At 50.9% G+C, this 21,976-nt stretch overlaps 1 protein-coding gene and 2 long non-coding RNA genes across 4 annotated transcripts; 1 reads left to right on the plus strand and 2 right to left on the minus strand.

Annotated features, from left to right (window-relative positions):
• Positions 1 to 3,501: 3,501 nt before the first annotated feature.
• Positions 3,502 to 5,019, minus strand: LOC308358226. 2 transcript variants are annotated; one of them, XR_013968306.1, is made up of 2 exons: positions 4,809 to 5,019; positions 3,502 to 3,933 (listed from the first exon to the last, which is right to left on the minus strand). It is a non-coding gene; the product is annotated as an uncharacterized lncRNA (long non-coding RNA). The 2 variants fall into 2 exon arrangements; XR_013968307.1 differs by having other exon boundaries at positions 3,502 to 4,112; positions 4,809 to 4,995.
• LOC308358225 lies at positions 4,012 to 6,383 on the plus strand. Its single transcript, XR_013968305.1, has 3 exons — positions 4,012 to 4,221; positions 4,707 to 5,139; positions 5,988 to 6,383. It is a non-coding gene; the product is annotated as an uncharacterized lncRNA (long non-coding RNA).
• Positions 6,384 to 15,480: 9,097 nt separating this feature from the next.
• Positions 15,481 to 18,993, minus strand: FAM187B (family with sequence similarity 187 member B; the record flags this gene model as incomplete). The annotated part of the gene is made up of 2 exons (XM_080828440.1): positions 18,278 to 18,993; positions 15,481 to 15,868 (listed from the first exon to the last, which is right to left on the minus strand). The coding sequence occupies exons 1-2, from the start codon at positions 18,988 to 18,990 to the stop codon at positions 15,481 to 15,483; spliced, it is 1,101 nt and encodes a 366-aa protein (XP_080684566.1). The 5' UTR covers positions 18,991 to 18,993.
• Positions 18,994 to 21,976: the final 2,983 nt, after the last annotated feature.

Raw genomic sequence — 21,976 nt, forward strand, 5'->3', positions numbered from 1 at the left:
GTTGCTCACCTGGTGGGCAGCAAGGTTGGAGCTGCTGGGGGAGGAGAGGACCTGCCTGAAAATGAAATTGATATTGAGGGCAGAAAAGGTAAAAGAAGGAGCGATGCACAGTCCTGAGTGAATTGTTTGAGCACCTGGATTCAGCCATACCTGCAATCCAACTCCCCCGATTTTTCCATTGTAAGAACCAGTACATTCCCTTTGTGCTTAAGCTAGTTTGGGTTTCAGTAGCAGTAGACAGTCTAATTGGTAACAAAGTCTTGAAGATATGCCTGCAGCCAAGCTTAGGTACTTCCCCTGCCCCCCCAAGGGATGTGGGCAGGCACTTCCCTCACTCAGAAGCCACACCCCCTCTAGAGGCTCCTTTTCTACAAAGCCTGAGTGGTTCGCTCAAACTGAGACAAAAAAAGCAGAATCCAAGCGTGAGCCCAGACATGGGGTGACTTACAAAAGCAGCCACGGGACCAGCAGCAGGAACTGGGAGTCTGCATTATTAATATGCAAATCCATTTTCCTTCCCTCTTCTGGGTGGGTTGAGTCCTGATTTTATTAGCTTGTTTTTGTTAGCTCCATCCATGTGTCCAGGGAAAGTATGTAAGCCAGTCATAGTTCTCTCATCTCCTGGTCAGTGACTGGTTCTGGAAGAACCTGTGACTAACCACTTCCCAGCAGACTTAGCCTCACATGTGGGGGTTCCTGGGGTAAAATGATTTTGCTCTTAAAAAGTAATGCAAGGGGAAGAAACTTCCCTTTTGTGCCTCCCACAGAAAGTGCAGCCATGTGAGGAGGTACTAACTGACCTTGGATTCGACTTTCTCAAACTCTTCATCTGAAGCAGAATCATGACAGACTCTGTGTCTGGTTTTCCCCTCCATCCATGTGCGAGAAAAAAAAGGTGGTGCCAATCACACTTGACTGGTTTAACAAAGAAAAAAACCTCACAAATATTTAGCCTTGTCACAATCTATATGACAATCTAAGTATTATTCCCAGGGCAACAAATTATTAAGTAAGACAGATGAGAATTACAGAATTTGGAAGGTTAAAGGTTGCTTGATAGAGTATTTGCAAGAGGAATTTTATGATGCTGAGGAGTGTCTGATTTTCTACAGCTGCAAAGAAAGATCAGTTTTCTACTTATCTTTCTGCAGTTTCTTCAACCAGCACTTAGAAGAGCCTGTAAGTACCAAGAGTGAAATCAGAGAGGTCAAACACTTAAAACAGAGGAGGAAAATGGGCAGAGCAAGATTTTAGCATAAGGAACTGTAAGGTTGTAATGTTTTGCATCTGTAGGAAATGATGGCTGGAACTGTAGCAGCCATGTTGCCACCTTGAGGGAGGAACTCCCCACATGCAAGGACTCTTAGTCCATGAGAAATGCAATGACCTTGTAGAACATCTCTATCTTGGTGAGATTCGTTGTTTTGCAAAATAATAAAAGCCTTTGTCTTTTTAAAGATATTTGGCAACTCTTCTTCCCTTACTTGCAGCCAGGAGCATCCTACGTGATCCTCCCAGAGCGAGGGATGCACAGGAGACAGCAAGAGAACTTCAACAGTATGGCCCATGCAGTGCTCAGACCACTGCCCTCGCCAGGCATGGTCCTGGCTGTCCGCACGAGAGCTCCCTCATTCCCTCCAGGCTCTGTCACTGCTGGCATCATAGTGATTATGGTTTCTGTATTCTGCAGAAGGGCTCAGTAATTGTTTTTGTTTTTGTTTTTTAACTCTAGCCACCAACTCGTAACATTTAGCTAAGGTTACTCCCAGAGCACACATGTCATCAACCCTGATAATTCAACAGGGACAGTAGAAAAATATCAACAGTAGAAAAATATCAGAACCATGATTGCCTTGGGCAGTGGGGCAGGGATTACCTGGGCAGGGTAACTTCGTGGGGTGATGGAACTGTTCTTTCCCTGAATCGGGACGTGTGTGTGCACCAGTGGAAACTCAGCAACATCCATTTAAGATACGTACATTTCATCGTATCCAAATTTTACCTCAAAAAAGAACTGCAGACCTCAAATCCCAGTTAGTGATGTGTACATGCTGAAATGTTTAGGAGTTTAAAGTGCTGATGTCAGCTTTAAAATCCTTCACTTGAACTCATTTAAAAATCCAATGAAGAAATCATACGGTTGATGAATGAACAGAGGCGGGCTGATGGGTATGTGATAAAGCAAACGGAGGAAAACGTTAACGATCGTGGAATCTAGATGACAGGTACCTGGGGGTTATGCTAAAATTCATTCACTTTCTTTGTAGGTTGGACAGTTCTAACTCAGGGGCCCCCCGGGTGGCTCAGTCATTAAACCATGTACTCTTGATTTCAGCTTAGGGGTTCCTGGTTGGGGCTCCGCACTCAGCGGGGAGTCTGCTTGTCCCTCTCCCTCCCCCCATGCCCCTCCCCCTGCACAGTCTCTCTCTGTCTCTCAAATAAATCAGTAAATAAAATCTTTTTTTTTTTTTAGGAAATTCTCTTACTTCAATGTTGGTGGTTGGAGGGGAGGAGGAGAGGCCTATGGATCTTTCTTGGTGACAGCCCAGCAGGCCCTTCTCTCCTGCGGGGGGCACCCCCGAGGGTGTGGTCCTTGCCCACAGTCCCACCATCTAGATCTAGGCTGAGGGAGGGGAAAGGCCAGAAGGAGACATGGAGATCTGCCTGAGATGGAGAGTTACAGAGATAACTAAGAGAGAAACCAAAAGTGGTGATAGTGGTAATCGTCAGAACAAGAGCCAACACCTGCCCTTAGCTCCGTCCAGGCTCTGCTCCAAGGGCTTTAGGGGAATTCATCCACCTGTTCTTGGTTGTTCTCACTTATGGATGTGGAAGCTGAGGCCCAGGGAGGGGTGACATTAGCTTGGTGTCAGGGGAGGCGCTGGGGTCAATCAAATCCTCACACCAACCCCCCCCAGGGGCGGGGCAGGAAGTCAACGGGGAAGGGCTTTGTGGGTAACACCGATGAATCAAAACCCAGTGGCATCAACATCTTGTAAAGAGATGGGGAGACTGTGACGGAAGGGTGTGGAGCAGCCGTGACAGCTGCCTGCCTCTGGAGGAAGTGGGGGGGGCGACCCCGGGGTGGCCGGTGCTGTGGCTGCAGCAGGAAAGGAGGGCCGAAGCCATGAATCTGGGAGCCTGGCAGGCTCCGCTCCTGGGGTCCCAAGCGTCTGCATGGCCCACGGACGCCAGCGGGCCCATCCAGTGAGGGTATGTGGGATGCGGGTCTGCATGATCCAAGCCCACGACGGAGGTTTCAGGCTGTGGGTGGAGCATGAGGCCAGAGGCTGGAGGCCGGGGTGGTCCACGCAGGCACACCCACGGGGGACCCGTCGGGACGACAAGCCAGCTCTCCAAAGCCACCGTGGAAGACAATAGCACCAAAGCCTGTGCTCCAGGCCAGGCGCTGTTTTGAGCGTTACAGGACCGAGAACTGTTTCCAAACTCGGGTTCTGCGGCTGTTTGCCCCCCGAAAATCAATACTTGAGAGACAAGCGATGGCGGGAAAAGAAAGGTTGCTTTATGCCGGGAGCTGTCAACCTGGGAAGATAGTGGATGGAAGTCTCAAGGCCATGTTCTCCCGTCGGGGGGGGAGCCAGAGGGTTTTCACCCGTAGGCTACGGGAACAGGGACAGGGAGGGGGCCTGCGTGCAGGAGAGGCGGGTGCCCGGCGGTTAGCCGTAGGTCCCCACGACCCTGCACAGACGTGCTGGCACCCGTGGCAGCTGTTTTGAACGCAGTTGGGCCTTATCTCCGGGGAAAGTTTGGTCTTTCACGCCTCAGGGCCAGTGAGGCACGTCATGGCCTCAGCTGACTCGATCCTCCCAACAACAAGGACGAGGAGGGGACACGGAGGCACGGGGCGCGGAGATCCCAGGAAAGGCCGTTGTCCTGGAGACTCCCACGTGACGTGGCGGCCCCAAAGGACCCCTGGAGACAAATGCCAAGTCAAACAGCAGCTCCCCACGGGTGGACAGCTACCTGACTCATTTCCGGTGCCCTCGCTTCAGTCTCAGCGGCGGGAGCCACAAGGTCTGTGCACAAGTGCTGAGAGCGCTGGTGGCCGGGGGGAACACAGCGTGGAGGAGCCACCGGGCACCGGCCTCCATCTGGAAAATGGCGATAATTTGGGCATCTGTTAGAGAATCCACTGAGGCCGGGGAGCTTCCGTGTGGGGAGAAGTCGGGGCACAACGGAGCCTCTCTAATGCCAGATGTTGTGAGCGCTGTGATTATTGCCTTGATAGAAGGAGAGGGAGGGAGGGAGGAAAGAAAGGAGGGAGGGAAGGAAGGAGGGAGGGAGGGAAGGAAGGAGGGAGGGAGGGAAGGAAGGAGGGAGGGAGGGAAGGAAGGAGGGAGGGAGGGAAGGAGGAGGGAGGAGGGAGGGAGGAGGAAGGGGGCAAGAGAGCAGGAAAGAGAAACAAGAAAGAGGAAAACATGTTCACATTCACGAGGAAGGAAGTGAGGTGGGAAGTGGGGTGCAGAAGAAGAAACGGGAAGCAGGTGGAGTGTTCCCAAAGATTCCCACGAACAACTGGACAAAGAGCTTTGTCCTTTGGGGGGTGGATGGCAGGGTCCTGACCACGCAGCCGAGGAGGTCTGCCGAGTCGGATCCTGGATCTCTTTCCAGCCCTGCCGCGTCCCAGCTGAGGAGATGAGCACCTGACCTTCCCCCGCTGAACCTCCGTCTCCCCTTGCCCACAGGTTGCATGAGAGGCTGATGAGCCCACGAAGCAAGCTTGCTGTCTTTGCTGAGGGGCGGGCAGCCACGCCTGGATTCCGCTCACGGGATGTCATTACACTTACCCAGTTCTCAGTTGGCTGACAAATCAAAAGGCTATAAATAGGCATGTTTGGTTTCTCATAAATGCATTAAAAATGACTTGGCATCTTGCCCAGGTTTCCCGTCAGGGTGGTGGGCAAGGATTGTTTTGCAGAGATCTAAGGGGTGTCAAGGTCGTGGGCTCAGGAGGAGCTCCAGCTGCCCAGTGGCACCAGGTGTCGTCTCGACGAGCCCACGCCCTCCTTGGCACAGGCTCACGCCGCCACTCTGGGCCCTGGCAAGCCCCGCCGGGTGACTCAGGCCCGGCCCCTGCCTGTTTGCCTGGACTCAGCCCTCTGGCCCAGCCTGCATTAGGTCAGTCTGTTCACAAGTGGGTTCTGGGAAGGCTGTGCCAGGCGGCGGGTGGAGGGGAGAGCAGGGAGAGGCAGACACAGCGAGGGGAAAGACTGGGCTGTCCTGGGGCCTCCCTCCGTCTTTCTTCACGAACTTCTCAGAGGCTGACCTCATTCCTGGCTCAGGAGGGAGACCCTGGGGGCAGAAGATACAAATTCTGGACTCCACCATCTGGGTTCAGTTCCTAGCTGCTCCACGTGTGACCTTAGGCATATTTACCCCATCAGTGCCTCAGTTTCCCCATCTGCAAAATGAACATAATAGCAATGCCTACCCCATAGGGTGGCTGGAAGGTTTAAATTATTAAATGGGTATTATTATTACTATTACTATCATCGTTATCTCCTGATGCTCCAAACAGTGTCAGGCACAGAGTATCTGCTCAGACTAGGGCTTGCTATTTTTTGTGAAGTGGTTATGAGCAAGGACTCTGGAGCAGCCTGGTTGGGTTCAACTCCCAGCCTCATCACTCATGTGCACCTGGATCTAACTGTGCCTGAAGCCAGACCTACTCTTGGACTTTTCCATTCCAAGAGCCAGTACACTCCTTGTTAGCTTAAGCACCTTTGCCTGGATGTCTGTTACTTGCAGCCCCATGGGTTCTGACTAATACAGAAGGCTACTAGGGGCTCAAATTACAGATAGGGAAGACATCTGAGGAGAAGGGAAGCTAAGGAAAGGAACAGAAGTGATACAGATGAGTTAGCATCCTCTTCCTGGGTTAGAATCCCAGCTGTGTTCCTTACTGCCTCTGATAAAGTGAGTACAGAGGGGATGCAGTCCTTCACTCCCTATGTCCCTCCTTACAGTGTGACTTTGCTACTCTTGCCATCAAGAGATGAGTCTATTTCCCCACCCTTTGAATCTGGGCTGACCTTGTCACTTCCTTTGGCCATGGACAAAGTGATACTGTGCTGGTTCCAAGCTTAGGCTTCAGGAAGCCTGTGCAGCTTCCGCTGGCTCTCTTGGACCTTGCCGCGACCTTGTGGACACGTCCAGGCTAGACTGCTGGAGGGTAGGAGACTGAAGGCTTCCCAGGCAACTGCCACCCAACCCTTGGAAGCAGAGCCATCCAGCTGCTCAAAGCTGACCACAGAGGCATGAACGAGGCCAGCCAAGATCTGAAGAACTACCCAGCTGAGCTCAGCCTGTGTCCCCACCCTACAGAAAGGAGAGAGAAATAAATGACTGTTGTGTCAAACCATTGCACTTGGGGTGGTTTCTTATGCAGCGGGAGATAACAGATACAGCTTGTCTAAACCAGCCTTGCCCAGGCGACTTCCCAAAACCTCGCCTTTAAGGTGCATGGCAAGCCACACCCGCACTGCCCCATCCCGGGTCCAGTGCGGCCTCAGCCTGGGCCTCAAGAGGGTTTGCAGCTTCTGTTCCCTTTCTTGGAGCCCTGCCACCAGCTTGCGGACAAGCCTGGCTCACACTCCTGGAGGATGAGAGACCGCACGGAGAGCCCAGGTGCCCCAGCTGATGGCATCTGCTCCAGCCTGGCCAGCCGACTCATGCCCACGGAAGACACCTCAGCCAACACCGGAGAGCCAGCCCAGCCCACTGCTGAGCAGAGAACCGTGAATCCTCTCCAGACTTGTAAGCATAAATCCTTTCTATTCGAAATCCCTGATTTGGGAGGGTGCTTTATTTAGCCGCCATAACTGATAGACTGTTTGTATCAATAGGTGAGTAGATTTATCATTCTGACCCTCAGTGTCCTCCTATGAAAAATAAAAATCACCTGGGATGTGTCTTGAGAAGACCATGAGCTCATGATCCTAAAGCTTTTGGCGCAGGTCCTGGCGGAGAGTGAGCACTCAATTAATGGAAGTTGGGAGGGAAACGGAAGGATAGAGAGACAGCTGACCACCTCCCACCCTTTGAATCTCCCTGTCTTGTCTGGCCAGCTGTGGATTATTCCAAAGAAGACCCATGGCCCATAGATACCCATGCCTTTTATCCTTTAGTGTCACCAACATAGAGACATTCCTCAGAGGTAGGGCTGAAACCCTTGAGTAGAGGTGTCTTTGGCCCCTGAGGCCATCCAGAAAAAGTAGCTACACAACAGTTACAGGTTCTAGACTCAGACACTGGTTCTGACCAATCTCTGCCATTTACTGCCATGTGACCCTGGGCAACCAAGGCAGCCCTTCTGAGCTTCCATCGCCTCCCTGTAAAATAGAGAGAGTTGTACCTACCTCTCAGGCTGATTGCTCATTCATTTCTTCCTGAGATCAGCAGACTTACATTAATAGAGCTCTTAACTGTGTTCCAGCTGTTTCACGAGCAGGAGGTACAGTGAGGAAACCACACCAGAAATATCCCTGTCTTCTTGGAGCTCTCAGTTCAGTGGGTAAAGAAAACTATTAACCCACCAGGGACAAAAGAAGTGAAAAACTGTGAAAGTGACAAGTGTTTTGGAAGGAAAGTGTGTCAGTCAGGAGAGGCTGGGTTATGCTGTGGGAACAAACATCCCCTGTCTTATGGCTTGGGGCAACAAATGTTTATTTCTCTTTTTTTCTTTTTTAAAGATTTTGTTTATTTATTTGACAGGGAGAGACAGCCAGAGAGGAAACACAAGCAGGGGGAGTGGGAAAGGGAGAAGCAGCCTTCCTGCTGAGCAGGAAACCCAATGAGGGACTCGATCCCAGGACCCTGGGATCATGACCTGAGTTGAAGGCAGGTGCTTAGCCAACTGAGCCACCCAGGCGCCCCGAAATGTTTATTTCTTACTAATGTGTTGTGGGTTAGCTGGAACTCTGCTCACATCACAACCCAGGGCTGGCAGAACAGCCTCCATCTCAAGTACTGTGGGTTCTGCACAGAGGAAAGAGGACTCGAGAGCATCTCGCTCTGGAATTAAGTGCTCTAGCTTGGAAGTGACTTGGATTACTTCCGCCTGCATCTCATTGGCCAGAGATGGTTGCATGGCCTCAAGGAAGCCAACGGCACCATCCCACCCTGTTGGAAGGTGGCCAGCCAGGGAGATTTGGTGAACAGCGCTAGGGACCATTCTGAACATGTAAATATGGTGGGGAGGCTTCCAGGAGGGCAAGGATGCCTGACCTGAGGCCTGAACAATATGAGGGTCTAATGAAGAGGAGGGGGAAAGAAAGGGCTTTCTAGAAGGTGCCCACAGCCTGGGGAGGAGGGTAAAAGGCAGCCAGTTTGGCTGGAGCCAGAGAGGGGGTGACATACACCATAAGGAAAGATGGGAAGTGTGTAGTGGCCCATTGGTGTGGGCATGGTAGGCCGTGAAGGTAGTCGGTCTGATTCTAGGACCAAGGAATGGCCATTGCTGGGGCTTTAGGCAGATGTAGGGTGTCCTGGATTTGCTTGAGCATTCAGGGAGAGCATGGCCAGGGACTCTCGTGAAGGCTAATGAGGGGTGCCCTGAGCCGCTGTGGAAGGATGTGGGCCCCCTGAAACTGTGTCTCCCAAGACTGCCGCAGGCTAAAAACTTAATTTTTATCTAAAGATAAGAAATAATCTTTTTATCTCTGAACAAAAAAAAAAATTGAGCAGTATATATGAGTTTTAGGAATTCAGAAATGTCAACTTAAATGTTCCCTTCAGGTCAACCAATTAGTATAAGGAGTCAGAATTACAGATTTTTTTAGGGGTTAAAATTGCTTCAGAAGCCACGGCCACAATCTCTGAAGCCTGGATTGTGGCAATAACGGGCCAGATGCAAACCAGTTTACCTCCTCCTCCTGGGGACACAGAAGGCCAGGTTTCCAAGCTTCCTTTGAAGTTAGGTAGGGGCTGTGTGAATAGGTTCTGGCCAGTGAAATGTGGACAAAATGAACGACTCTTGTAAGCCTGGTCTGAACATCCATACCTGATTCCAGTTCTTTCTGTCCCTTCTGTGGTGACCGTGGAAACCATGCTCCAGAGGGCAGCCTGTACCCTCTAAGTCACTGCTTTAAGGAAGCCCTGAGCTGCATCTGATCATAATGTGAGCCAGAAATAACACTTTATACTTATTCTGGGGTTTCTTTGTTACTATAGCAAAGCCTAGCCTATCCTGAATTACAGAATGACTTACAGGATTCCTCTAATAGAAGTAATATTTGCAAAGGCAATTTCAAAACACAGAAGGTGTCTGTATTCAGGGTTACCCTGTGGAGTTGTGTAGGTCAGCACTGGGCAGTGTGGCCAGCCCAGGGGGCAGGTCGGGATCCACTCTGTGCCTGACTCACCAACCTAGTACACTCCTATGAGGCTGTGTCCATGTGAAGGAAGCACATTCAAAATTGTACAGTAAGGGGACACGTAGGCTAAGGGCAGCTTTTTCTGTGTTTCTGCAGTGTCAGAAAAAAAGAAAGGGGAATACTTTCTCCATTCTCCTTTTTTTCTCTAGCAGATGGGAGGGGCTGTAGCCCGAACACTGGAGTTCATTTATTAGTAATTATATTTTTTTAAAAAGTAAGCCTCAGAATTAAAAAAAAAATATGATGGAAAACACCTCACCAAAGACAATACACAGATGACAAATAAGCAGATGAAAAGAGGGTCAGCGGTCATTGCATTAGGGAAATGCAAATTAAAACAATGAGATACCACATCACACCTATCAGAATGGCGAAAATCTGGGACACAGACACCAAAAAATGTTGGTGAGGTTGTGGAACACCAGGATCTCCTATTTATTGCTGGTGGGAATGGAGAACCGCACAGTCATCTTGGAATATGGTTTGTCAATTTCTTACAAAACTAAACAAACTCTCGCCATACAGCAGCAACTGCACTCCTTGGTATTTCCGCAAAGGAGTTGAAAACTTAGGTTCATACAAAAACCTGCACACGGATGTTCACAGCAGCTCTCTTTGTAAGTGCCAACACTTGGAAGCAAACAAGATGTCCTTCCATAGGAGAATGGATTAACAGTGGTAGATTCAGACAATGGAAGATGATTCAGGGCTAAAAGGAAACGAGTCAGCAAAAGCCATGAGAAGACGTGGAGGAAATTTACATGCATAGGTCGAAGTGAAAGCAGTCAGTCGGAAAATGTGCCGCACTCTACGATTCCACCTGTATGACATTCCAGAGAAGGGAAAGTCTGGAGAGGGGGTAAAAATGAGTGGTTGCCAAGAGTTAGCTGGGAGACAGGGATGAATGGTGGAGCACAGAGGGTCTTTAGGGTGGCAAAATGACTCTGTTTGATACTACAATGATGCATACATTTATCCAAATCCATAGAATGTACACATCGAGGGTATGGGCTATGATGAGTGCTGTGAAATGTGTAAACCTGACGATTCACAGACCTGTACCCCTGGGGATAAAAATACATTATATGTTTATTAAAATAAAAAAATTTAAAAAAATAATAAAATGTGAGAGATGGGAAAAAAAATAAAAAATAAACACGTCAGAGGTAGTAAAAAAAAAAAAAAAAAAGAATGTACACATTGAGAGCGAACACTAGTGTGAACCGGGGACTTCGGGTGATACTGCTGTGCCCATGCAGACTCATGGATTGTGAGAGATGCACCCCTCAGGTGGCAGGTGTGGGTGATGGGGAGGCTGGGCATTCACCAGATGTTGATAATGAGTGGGGAGGGGAAGTAGAGGCCATCTCTGTCCCTTCCTCGATTTTGCTGTGAGCCTCAAACTGCTCCAAAAAAAAAAAAAAGTCTTAAAATTACAAGAGGACAAGGAGGGACGACTGGGTGGCTCAGCTGGTTAAGCCTCTGCCTTTGGCTCAGGTCATGATCCCAGGGTCCTGGAATCAAGTCCCACATCGGGCTCTCTGCTCAGCAGGGAATCTGTTTCTCCCTCTCCCTCTGCTGTTCCCCCGGCTTGTGTGCACTCTCTCTCACTCTCCGGCAAATAAAGAAATGAAATCTTTTTTTAAAAAAATCAACAAGTTAAAAAAAAACAATATAACAATGACGGGGCAAAACAGGATGGTTAAAAATGGAATATGGGGCATGTGGTGCCTTCCACGGCACTCGGAGGTGGGGGGAAGAGGTGGCGAGGGCTGGCCTCACTGCTTCTCTCACTGGGTGATGGAAGCTTCTCATTGCCCAGTTGACCGAATGGAGAGTGGCTGCCACTCCCCATCCTTACCCATCAGGATCTCTATGTTGCCAGAATCACCTTTTTATTTTTTTATTTTTTTAAGGATTTTATTTATTTGACAGAGAGAGACAGTCAGAGAGGGAACACAAGCGGGGGCGGGGGGGGGGGGAGAAGGAGAAGCAGGCTTCCCGCCGAGCAGGGAGCCCAATGTGGGGCTCGATCCCAGGACCCCAGGATCATGATCTGAGCCCAAGGCAGGTACTTAATGACTGAGCCACCCAGTAGCCCCAGAATCACTTTTTTTTTTCTTAAAGATTTTATTTATTTGGCAGACAGAGATCACAAGCAGAGAGGCAGGCAGAGAGAGAGAGAGAGAAAGAAGGGGAAGCAGGCTCCCTGCTGAGCAGAAAGCCAGATGTGGGGCTCGATTCCAGGACCCTGAGATCATGACCTGGGCTGAAGGCAGAGGCCTTAACCCACTGAGCCACCTGGGCACCCCCCAGAATCACCTTTTTAATTGGACATCAGATCAAAGGTCTCCACTGCTCAAAAGCCTCCCGTGGCTCCCATCTCACTTCAGACAGAATCCAAAGCCCTGGCCTACCTGGCCCTACAGGATCTGGCTGTGCTCCCTCCCTCTTGTCCTCCCTGCCCCAGTCAGCCCCATCCACCAAGTAGATACCCACTCTGGAGCCTTCATACACACTGCCTCTGCCCAGAACCACTTGGGACCGGCTGAATGACAGCTCCTCAAAGGGTTCTGCTCCAAACCCCTGCATCTGTGAAAAATGTTACTTACATGGTGGAGGGGACTTTGCAGGTATGATCAAGGTCAGGATCTTGGGATAGGGACATTATTTGGATTATTGGGTGGGCCCGATGTAATCCTGAAAGTCCTTGTAAGACTTGTAAGAGGGAAGCAGGAGAGTCAAAGAGTCGAAGAAGGAGATGTGACCCTGGAATCGTTGGTCAGAGAGTCAGGCACAGAGATCTGAAAAGGCCCCGCTGTTGGCTTTGAGGTTGGAGGACTTGTGAAGGAGCTGGAGGGGCGAGCATAGGATTCCCTGCCTTGAGCCTCCAGAGGAATCCAGCCCTGCTGACACCTTGATTTTAGACTCAGTCAAGACCCAAATCAGACCCATTTTGGTCTTCTGACCTCCAAGTGTACAACTGTACATCCATGTTGTTTCAAGCCATTCCGTTGGTGGTCATTTGTTATAGTAGCTATAGGAACCCAATACCCACCGCCTCGAGACCCCTACTTATCTGGCTCTTTCTCATTGTTCAAGGCTCATCTGAGCTCATCCGAAATGTCACCTCTTGAGAGAAGCTGTCCCTAGCGACTCCAGCTCATAAATATTTATTGAATGAATAATTGAAAACATAAATGTCCAGTTGACCCTGATAAAGGTTGAAGCAAGAGTCCACAGACTAACACCTGTGGGCTGATGTGTTTTATTTGGCTGGGGCTGTGTTTGAAAACATTTCTGAGCCAGTTTTTATGAGTTGAAACAGCTTCGCTCAGATATCTCAGTTTCAAGAAGCATGAGAAGCTCTCGGAGGAATGAGAGGCCTGCATTTGTGCCTGGTGGAAATCAGCTAGAATTTTCTGGCATGGCCCCAGCCCCCCAGTCCCCACTAGTATAAAAACTCCTACACCGACTGCCACAGCCCCCTCCAGGCCTTGCCCCTCGTGCATGGTTTCTGCTTGGCTCAGGCAGGCCACCGCTTTAGCAACCCTGGCATCTCAGCTCGGAGTCCCCCAAAAGCAAATATGAAAATAGAAAATATCAACGAGGAGGCAGGAGGTAGGTATGAACCATCAGATGGAAATTTGAGAACTACAAAATACATTAACCCAAGTAAACGGCTCACCGGACAGACTGAGGGGCAGAAGGGAGATGACATAGGAAGGTGTCAGCAAACTTGAGAGAGGATAGACGTTCTCTGGCCCGCAAAGCAGAGAAGATGGGAGGAAAATCAACAGTCCCAGGGGCCCGGGGGGACAACAACAGCTCTGACGTCCATATCTTTGGAGTCCTGGGGGAGGAGAGGGAATGCTGGGGGGAGAAAATATTCGAAGAATCTAATCTCGGGGAGCAGAAGGGAGGGAGAGCAAGGCCGGGAAGGGGCTAACCCAGTCCACAGCGCCTTACGGAGCCGCTCACTGCTGCACCTGCTGGAAGCTCAATGTCACTGAGGACCCTCGGAGGGAATGTGTAGAATGTGGCCTGGACTCGGAGCTCCCACTCCCGTGCCTTCTGGGTACAGGTGGCTCCCAGGGGCACCAAGCGCTCTGCTGTCAGCCTGGCCCATGCCTGGCGCAAGGGACCATCTGCGTAACTGCTAAAGCTACAGAGGACCTCAGGGTGGGCTTGGGGCAATGGGTGGGGGGTGTCTTGGTTGCCTACCACGGCATAACAAATTACCAGACATTCAGTGGCTTAAAATAACATGCATGCGTGACACCCCGGTGTCTGCGGGTCAGGAATCCAGAGTGGCTGGACTGGGTCCACTGCTCAGGGCCTCCCAAGGCTGCAATGGAAATGTTGGTCGGGCTGTGTTCTCATCCGGATGCTTGACTGAGAACCCGCTTCCGACCTCCTTCAGGTGGTTGGCAGAGTTCACTGCCTTGCGGCCTCAGGTCCAAAAGACCACTTGCCACTCCCAGAGGCAGCTCACGGTCCCCACCAAGCAGACATGCTCAACATGGCCGCGGACCTCGTCCGGCCTGCAGGCCCCCCTCGCTCCCGCAGGTGAAGACACAGTCTTACGTGACATGATCTAATCCAGGCCTGACATTCTGATACCTTCACAATGGGAAGAGGGATATGATTGGAAACAAGTCACAGAGGCCAGGAGGCGACAGTCGCTGGGATCACCTGAGGGTCTGCCTGTCATGGCGGGTCACCGACTGCCTAGGCTGTGGTTTGTGAACTTCTAGGCTGTGTGGACAGGCCTGTTCTCGGCTCCGGTTCCTCTGCCCCCAGATACCACACAATGTGCCCCTGTGGGTGAGGACACTGGGGGTTTCTGGGGAGCTGGTTGGGAGCGGCCCAGAGGCCTCCTCCCAAGTTCACCGTGTGACCTCAGGCCGGGCGCTTGAACCCCCTCTACACTGATATTCTCAACTACAAGACCAGGTTCATAGGAACCCCAGCCTCCTGGGAGGCCGTGAGGACATAATGTTCATGAAGGGTGCGATTTCCGATCCTGCCAGAAAGTTCACAAATATTTCTCATTCCCGTCTTTGTGATTCTCTGCCTCTGCTTCCCGATGGACCCCGTTTAGTTCTCCACAAATGTCCCCCCATTCTGCAGGAATCTTTGTGTCTCTGGGCACCGCATGAAGCCTTAAGTGTTTTGGCAACAGTGTCTGGTAAGTGAGGAGTGAGCTCTGCCCTCTACTCAGGGGCAGAAGTTCTGTTCTGGAAGTTTCAGATTTGTCCTGTCGTGGCTTCACAATGGACTCTCAAGGCCATGAATTTTACAAGGCATTAATATTTGATTTCTCACTCTTGTACTCTGCTGAACAGCGTATATAATTTCTGGGAACAGCCAGGCTTGGTGATTCCCGTGGGCCAGCTGGGCCAGGCCCGGCGCCTTGTCCTGGTAGAGGGGTCTGTCTCTCCTTCTCAGGGGCCTGAAGGGGCTCTCTGCCCTGCAAGAGCCAGGAAGGGTGACACGTATCCAGCGGCCCTGGGCCACTCCCCTGGCAGCACCCTCTGCCTTGGAGAGAGATGGTTAAGCCCAAAGGCCCTAGGCACAGCGGGGGCAGAGTGGGGGCAGGCGAAAGGCATGGAAAAAAAGGCATGGAAAGGCAGCAAGCAGCCTGGAGCAGATCTGCAGAGTCTCGGGGCTCCCCGCCCCAGTTCCATCTCAGCCCCTGTCCTTGTGGGAATGCAGTCAGGAAGGTGGCGACAGTTTACCAACTCCCAGAGACTCGCCCTGCACATGGTCTCATTCCATCCCTCCCTCCCCGCGGGAGGAACACAAGACGTGAGCCTGGCAACCTGAGTTCACACTGGAGACCAGAGCCCTCAGCCCCCGCCAGTCTCTAGACAGTAGTTTTGCCTCGGCTTCCCCATCTGTGGGATGGAGATCGCTAATGAATTAACGGAGCACGACCCGGGACAGGGAAGACGCGGCCTTGGCTGTAGCTGTGGGTCTGTCTCGTGCCCCTGCCCAGGCCCACGCCCCGGCTGCCGTGGGAAGGACCGTTCCGGGGATGAGGACGCGGGAGACCAGGCGTCCTGGGCCCCGGGGGCTCGCTTTATTTCACCAGCAGCACCTGGTCGCTTCTTTTGTGCTGGGAAGGGTGGCAGAGCTTGAGCAGCAGGCCGAGCAGGCCCAGAACGATGCCTACCAGCAGCATTAGCTTGAGCCCCTTGAGGACAGACCTGGCTTTCCCCTTCCGGGCCTCCCTTGACTCCAGCTGTGGTCCGGCTTCCTCTTGCTGGAGGGTCTCCGGCACATCCGGAAAGGGCCTGGGGTTGAAGCGAGCCATGAGCTCCTGCTTCACGAAGCACTTGTAAATGGCCGGCTCGAAGACCTGAAGCTGCCTGCCACCGCTGGTGGGTTCCAGAATGCTGCTCAGGACCTGGTTGGAGAGCTGGCCCTGCCAGGTCAGGGGGATGTCGTTGACTTCCCAGAGGATGGGCCTGCAAAGGAGGACAAGGTGAGCTGCAGCAGCCCGGGGCTGCGTGGGGGACAGAGGTCGGGACAGGATGTGGAGACGGGCACCCCCTCAGGAGTGCTGGGGGAAAGCAGGGCCCGGCTGGCAGGGAGCTCAGAGCCCTATCCTCCTGCCCTAAATGGGCCAGGGACATAGGTCCCTAGCTTTTTGAGCCTCCACGTTGTCATCTGAAAACTGGGGATGTAAAGATTTTACCTGTTTCACAGGGCTGTTTGGAGAAATGAGCCAGAACACTTGCCTATGGGATTGCCCCCCACGCCCCACCCCTGCTCTCCCTGCCTGGCCTCATTTTCTCTGCTCTCCCTCTCTCTCTCACTCTGCCCCAGCTGCACTGGCCTCCCAGGTGGACCTCCAGCAGGCTGGGCCCCAACCTGTCTCAGGGCCTCTGCCCCTCCCTCCACCAGGAGCGATCTCCCTCAGCACCCAGGTCTCCCTCACCTCCTTTCAGTCTCGGCAACTTCTCAGATGACTTCCCTGCCCTCTGTGTTTAAACCGATCCTCTCCTCCACTCCCATCTCCCCTCCCGGCCCTTAACCACTGCCACATAGAATACTGTATGTTTTATTCATGCGATTGTTCATGGCTCCATGAGGGCAGGAATTTTTCCCAGTTTTGGTCTCCCCTGATCCCCGGTACCAAGAACAGCATTTGGCTTATAAGCCCTCAGTGGAACCATGTAAGCGAACACGCGGATCAGGCCCGTATCACAGCCATCGTGGCTGGGGAAGAGAAGGAGCACTCAACCGACAATATTGACGAGGCCAATAATCCTACGAGGAAAAGCTAACACCTCTGAGAGTGTGGAACTTTCCTCAGACACTGCTGTAAGTACCTTTATGGACATCACAATGACCCCATGAGGCCAGGGTCCCACAAGACCTCCGGACTGACCTGGGGAGTGTCCTCACCAAGTGTGTGTTCTAAACCTCGGAATGTGACCTCGGAATGTGACCTTATTGGGAAATCGGGTTGTTGCGGATGTGATCAGTTAAGATGGGGTCTGACGGAAGTGTCCCCAGGCTCTAAATCCAATAGGACCTGCGTCCTTTAAAGAAAAGGAGGAGACACAGACACAAACACACCGGGAAAAGGCCAAGTGGTGACGGGCAGTTCAGGGACGTGGTTACAAGCTAAGGAAGGCCCAGGATTGCCCACCACTCCCAGAAGCGAGGAGGAAGCAAGGACGGGTTTCACCCAGCATCTCAGAGGGCGTGGGGCCCGGGGGACGCTTCGACTTTGGACTTCTGGCCTCCGAAACTGTGAGAGAATACATTTCAGGTGTTTTAAGCCACCCAGTGGAAAGCCCGAGGAAACTCATCCAACCCCCATTCAACAGACGGGGAGCCTGAGGCCCAGAGAGAAGCCACAGGCCCCAAAGCACACAGCTGGGAAGTATGGAGACCAGGCCTGGCTGAATCCAGAGTCCAAGACATAAACCTTCCATGGAATGCCACTCTACCCAGCTCCTTAGAGACGGGGCAGCCCTTGAAATCTCAGGGACCTCTCTTGATTCTTTTTTTTCTTTTCTTTTCTTTCTTTTTTTTTTTTTTTTAAAGTAGACTCCACCTGCGGTGCCTGGGTGGCTCAGAGGGTTAGACATCTGCTTTTGGCTCGGTCACAATCTCCAGGTCCTGGGATCAAGTCCCACATCGGGCTCCTAGTTTAGCAGGCAGCCTGATTCTCGCTCTTCCTCTGCTGCTCCCCCTGCTTGTGCTCTCTCTGTGTCTCTCTCTCCCAAATGAATAAATGAAAAGATCTTTAAAAAAAAAAAATAAAGTGGGCTCCATACCCAGCTCCATACCCAATGTGGGGCTTGAACTCATGACCCTGAGATCAAGACCTGGGCGAGATGAAGAGTTGGATGCTTGACCGAACGAGCTGCCCAGGCGCCCCACCTCTCTCGGTTCTTCTCTGGGGTTCCCAACGACTGGCACTCGGGAACTGCTTGTCTGGCAAATGACACGGAGCAGGTGTCCCAGGCTAGAAAGCAGGGGCGGGTGCCCTTTCCTGAGCTGTGGGGTCTTGGCAGAGACTACGTGCTACTTTTATACTTAAAGGAGGAGAAAAAAAAGAGGAAGGGAGGCAAGAGAGTGGGAAAGAGAAGAAGTGCAGCCACAGCGGGAATAAGGAAGAGAATACCAGAGGGACGGGTGGGACCGTATTTGACAGAGCAGGTGGCTGCAGAGGCCCCAAGAGTTTGCTTGGGCTCCCCCCAAGGGAGGGGCTGTCACAGGCCCGTGGGGACAAAGGGTGGGGGGGATCCCCACGGTCAAGTGTGTAGGATTTAGGGTCACCACGGCTCCCCTTGGGCAAGGACTGCACCCTTCTGGGCTGTAGTTGCCCCCCTCTCTTAAATGGCCCCCCTCGGAGTCACCTGTAGATAGATCCCAGGGGGCAGGTGAGCCACACGGACCCCAAATCCTCCCTGATCTCGAAGTTGTCGAAGGTGATGAAATCCACCGTGGATATTTTGCATGGGACCTGGCAGGCCTCCACCTGCATCTCTGGCCGCATGCGACTGGACCACAGCTTCAGATCCCCCAGATAGAGCCAGCACGGCGTGGGCTCCTGTAGCGGCTCCTTGATGTAGCAGTAGCCCAGCCGCTTCCGCTCCCCGGGCTCCCCGCAGCGGTTACAGTCCTGCCAGGGCTCCCAGCGGGTGAAGATGAGTTCCTCGCCACCCAGACTCAGGGTCTCATTCTGCAGGGGCTTCTGGCCCAGACCTCTGTGGGTGATGTGTAAGGTGCTGACATCCTGGAAGTCAATCTCGTACTGCACCACTGGGATGCCGTTCCTGTCCTGGCAGTGGTAGAAGCCCGTCTGGGAGGGCGCCGGGTCTCGGATGAGAATGCCGGTCCCGGGTATGATTTCTATGTTGGAAACGCTAGAGACTTTATTGGACCAGCTGGCCTTGTCTTGCAGGAAGAAGAAGTACCAGTGTGCCCCAGAAGAGTTGCAGGGCAGAAAGATGTCATTGTCGGAGAGGAGGGCTTTCTGGCATGACTTCTCGTTGGGACAGCTGAAGGTCGTGTGGAAGCCCAGCACAGGGATGGCGAGGCTGAGAAGCAGCCACAGGGTGGCGAGCATGATGGACTGGGACTGGAGTCAGCGGGCAGGGCACTCCCCTGGCCACTGTTAAGTCACCCCTGAAACCCAGGCCTCAGCGAGGGGGAGGTGTCCTGGGGTCCAGCACATGGGTGTGTGAGGTCACAATCCCCATTTGATTTGTGACAGTGTAACAATGCTTTTTCATCTCTATTCTAAGTCCTCTACCCTGCTGGGATAGGAAGAAACTTAATTTGTCTCTTCAGGGTTTTCTCTACCATCCCCTGGTTTGGCATTCAAATATCACATGTGAGCATTGGACGCATTCCCCTCAAACACTGACTATGTTCTGGGCCCAATTCTGAGTGGTGGGCGTGGAGAGGTGAGTATTTCCTCTCTGGTTACCAAGCAAAAGGCTACACCTGCCTCAGGACCTTGGCACGCACTGGTCCCAGACTCTTTCCACAGATAGCTGCCTGATTCAATTCATTTTAAACAAATAAATATTTTTCTCAGGTGTCTCCTTCCCAAATCCTTTCCTAAACTCCTTCTCAGCCCTGAAATTAAAAATAATGATTGTGTGGGCTTGCCCCGCCATCACTGACTCATTTCACAAATGTTTACTGAAGGCCTGTCGCTGGCCATTATTCTAATCGCAGCTCTGAGCTGGTTGGACAAAGCCTCTTCCTCCTTCGGACTTACCCTCTAGAGATAGATGATAAGCAAATATATAATACATAAGATCAGATACAGTAGATTCTCCTTATTCATGGCAGTTATAACTGTTCTATAAAGTTGCTGAATTAGCAAATACTGAAACACTGTTCCCAGGAGAAATGCAGGCTTAAGTTCCTACCAGCCTTTGGTCATTACATTTTTGTCAACCGCTCAATACATAGCCTTACTTTATGCGTATTTTCTTTAAAGACCTCTCATTTAATATATCTTGTTAACTCATTAACATTGAACTTGTAACCCACAGCGCTTTTAACTCATGGCTGAATAAAGCTTATCTGAGACACCTGTTTGCTTCACAAGACACGTCGCAGCCGTCTTGTGCTTAGGGATACTGGCCAGCCTTCAGCTCCGCCCAGGAGCCATTTTAAATAGCAGAATCAACAAAAAGTACAAAAATGCAACAACAACAAAAAGTGGTGCTAAACAGGCCATGAAAAGGATACTTTTAATGGTAGGAGAGCTGGAACCAGAAGGCGGTGTCATGGTGTTGGATCTCCGCTGGGAGTGTGCACCGGTAGGGGGCTCAATGCTTTCAGCACCCCGTGCATCTCTGCACATGACTACAAAACCACGGTGGGTGTTGATCTGGGGGCTACCAGTGAATTTTAGTGAGTGAGTGAATTCACAGGTATGGGTCCTTGAATAGTAAGGATTGCCCACTAGTTGCTAAAGATAAGAGAGCAAGGAAATGGGAATGGGAAGTAAAGGGTTGGTGTGTGGGTGTGAGCTATTTTAGGGAGTGGGATCAGGCGTGTCTGAGCACTCGTGGAAGGGGTGAAGTTTCACAAACACTTGAATAAAGTGAGATAAAGGGCCGTGTGGATATTTGAAGGAAGAATAATCCCAAGAAGAAGATTCCCAAACCCCTGATACAGCTACCATATTTCAAGGGCATAGAAGTCAGAGTGACTAAGGGGTAGTGGACAAGGGGTGAGGCCAGAGGTTCACTTAGGTCTTTGCTAAGACATCCTGCCTCCCTCTCTCCCTGGCTCCTGTGGCTGGGGGCTCTCTTAGTCGTGTCCCTGTCCCATGTGGGGACCTCTACAGGCTGTGTTTGGGATAAGCTCTATGCTTAGGCTCTGGAACTTCTTCTATGGCCTTTTGCTGCCACCTTCACCCCAGGAGTGGGCCACACATCCCCTCTGTCCTCACATCTATTAAAACCATCTGGAGTGTTTGTCTGCTTCCCAGGACCTTATAAAGTTCCTCTACCTGAAACATATTAACATCTATACTTCTGATGCCTCCCTTCCATCTGCCTCCCTCCCTTACTCCCCTCCATCCAGGACTCTTTTCTAAACAGGTAAACAGGGCTATTGGGACCCTGTGCGATTACCCCACTTCCGATTTTCATATCTTCTAAGTGAGAAGCAACAAATTGGCTAGATCCAGCCTGGATAAATGTTTTCATTGGTCTCTCTAGGATGTTTCTAGAATATTTAAATCAGTGACCAACATGTAAAATCCAAGAGATTTCGTATGAGAATCCAGATTCCCTGCTATTCTTTAAATAGTGTGGGTGAGGTTTCTGTTTACTGCTACAATTGAGAAGCTAATATCACATTAATACTCTCGCTAACAACAACTACAGACTCTAAGGTAACTGTGACTAATGTGTCCCGGAGACGACAAGATGAGGATTTTGAACCTATATAGAAGAATCAAATGGAAATACTAGAACTAAAAAATAAAATTTCTGAAATTGAGAATTCACTAGAAGGGGGAGCAAGCTATTAGACACAACAGAAAAGAGGATCAAGGAAAAGAAAGATGGGCCCACAGAAAAATATCTATACTGAAGCATGCAAAAAAATAAAAGATAAGAAAACATAGAAAAGAGTGTAAGAGACATATAAGACATGGTGAAAATTTCTACCATTCATGTAAATGGAGACTTAGAAGTAAAGGAGAGACAGGAACATCAGTAATATTTTAAGACACCAAATGAAAAGTTTCCAAAACTGATGAAAGACATCAAGCAACAAATTCAAGATGGCCTTCAAAACCTGTGCAGGATAAATATAAATGAAGCCATACCTAGACATTTTATAAGAAAATGCTGCTACAAACCAAAGAGGAAATAATAAAAATGGCCAGAGAGGAAAAAGATACATGTTTTCAAAGTAACAATCATAAGACCCTACAGTGACTTTTAAAAATTATTATTATCATCATCATCATTATGATTATTAAGTAGGCTCCACACCCAGCATGGAGCCCAATGCAGAGCTTGAACTTAGCACCCTGAGATCAAGACCTGAGGTCATGATCCTACATTGACTTTTAAAAA

This window comes from Martes martes, assembly GCF_963455335.1.
Source record: "Martes martes genome assembly, chromosome: 17".
Lineage (NCBI taxonomy): Eukaryota > Metazoa > Chordata > Mammalia > Carnivora > Mustelidae > Martes > Martes martes.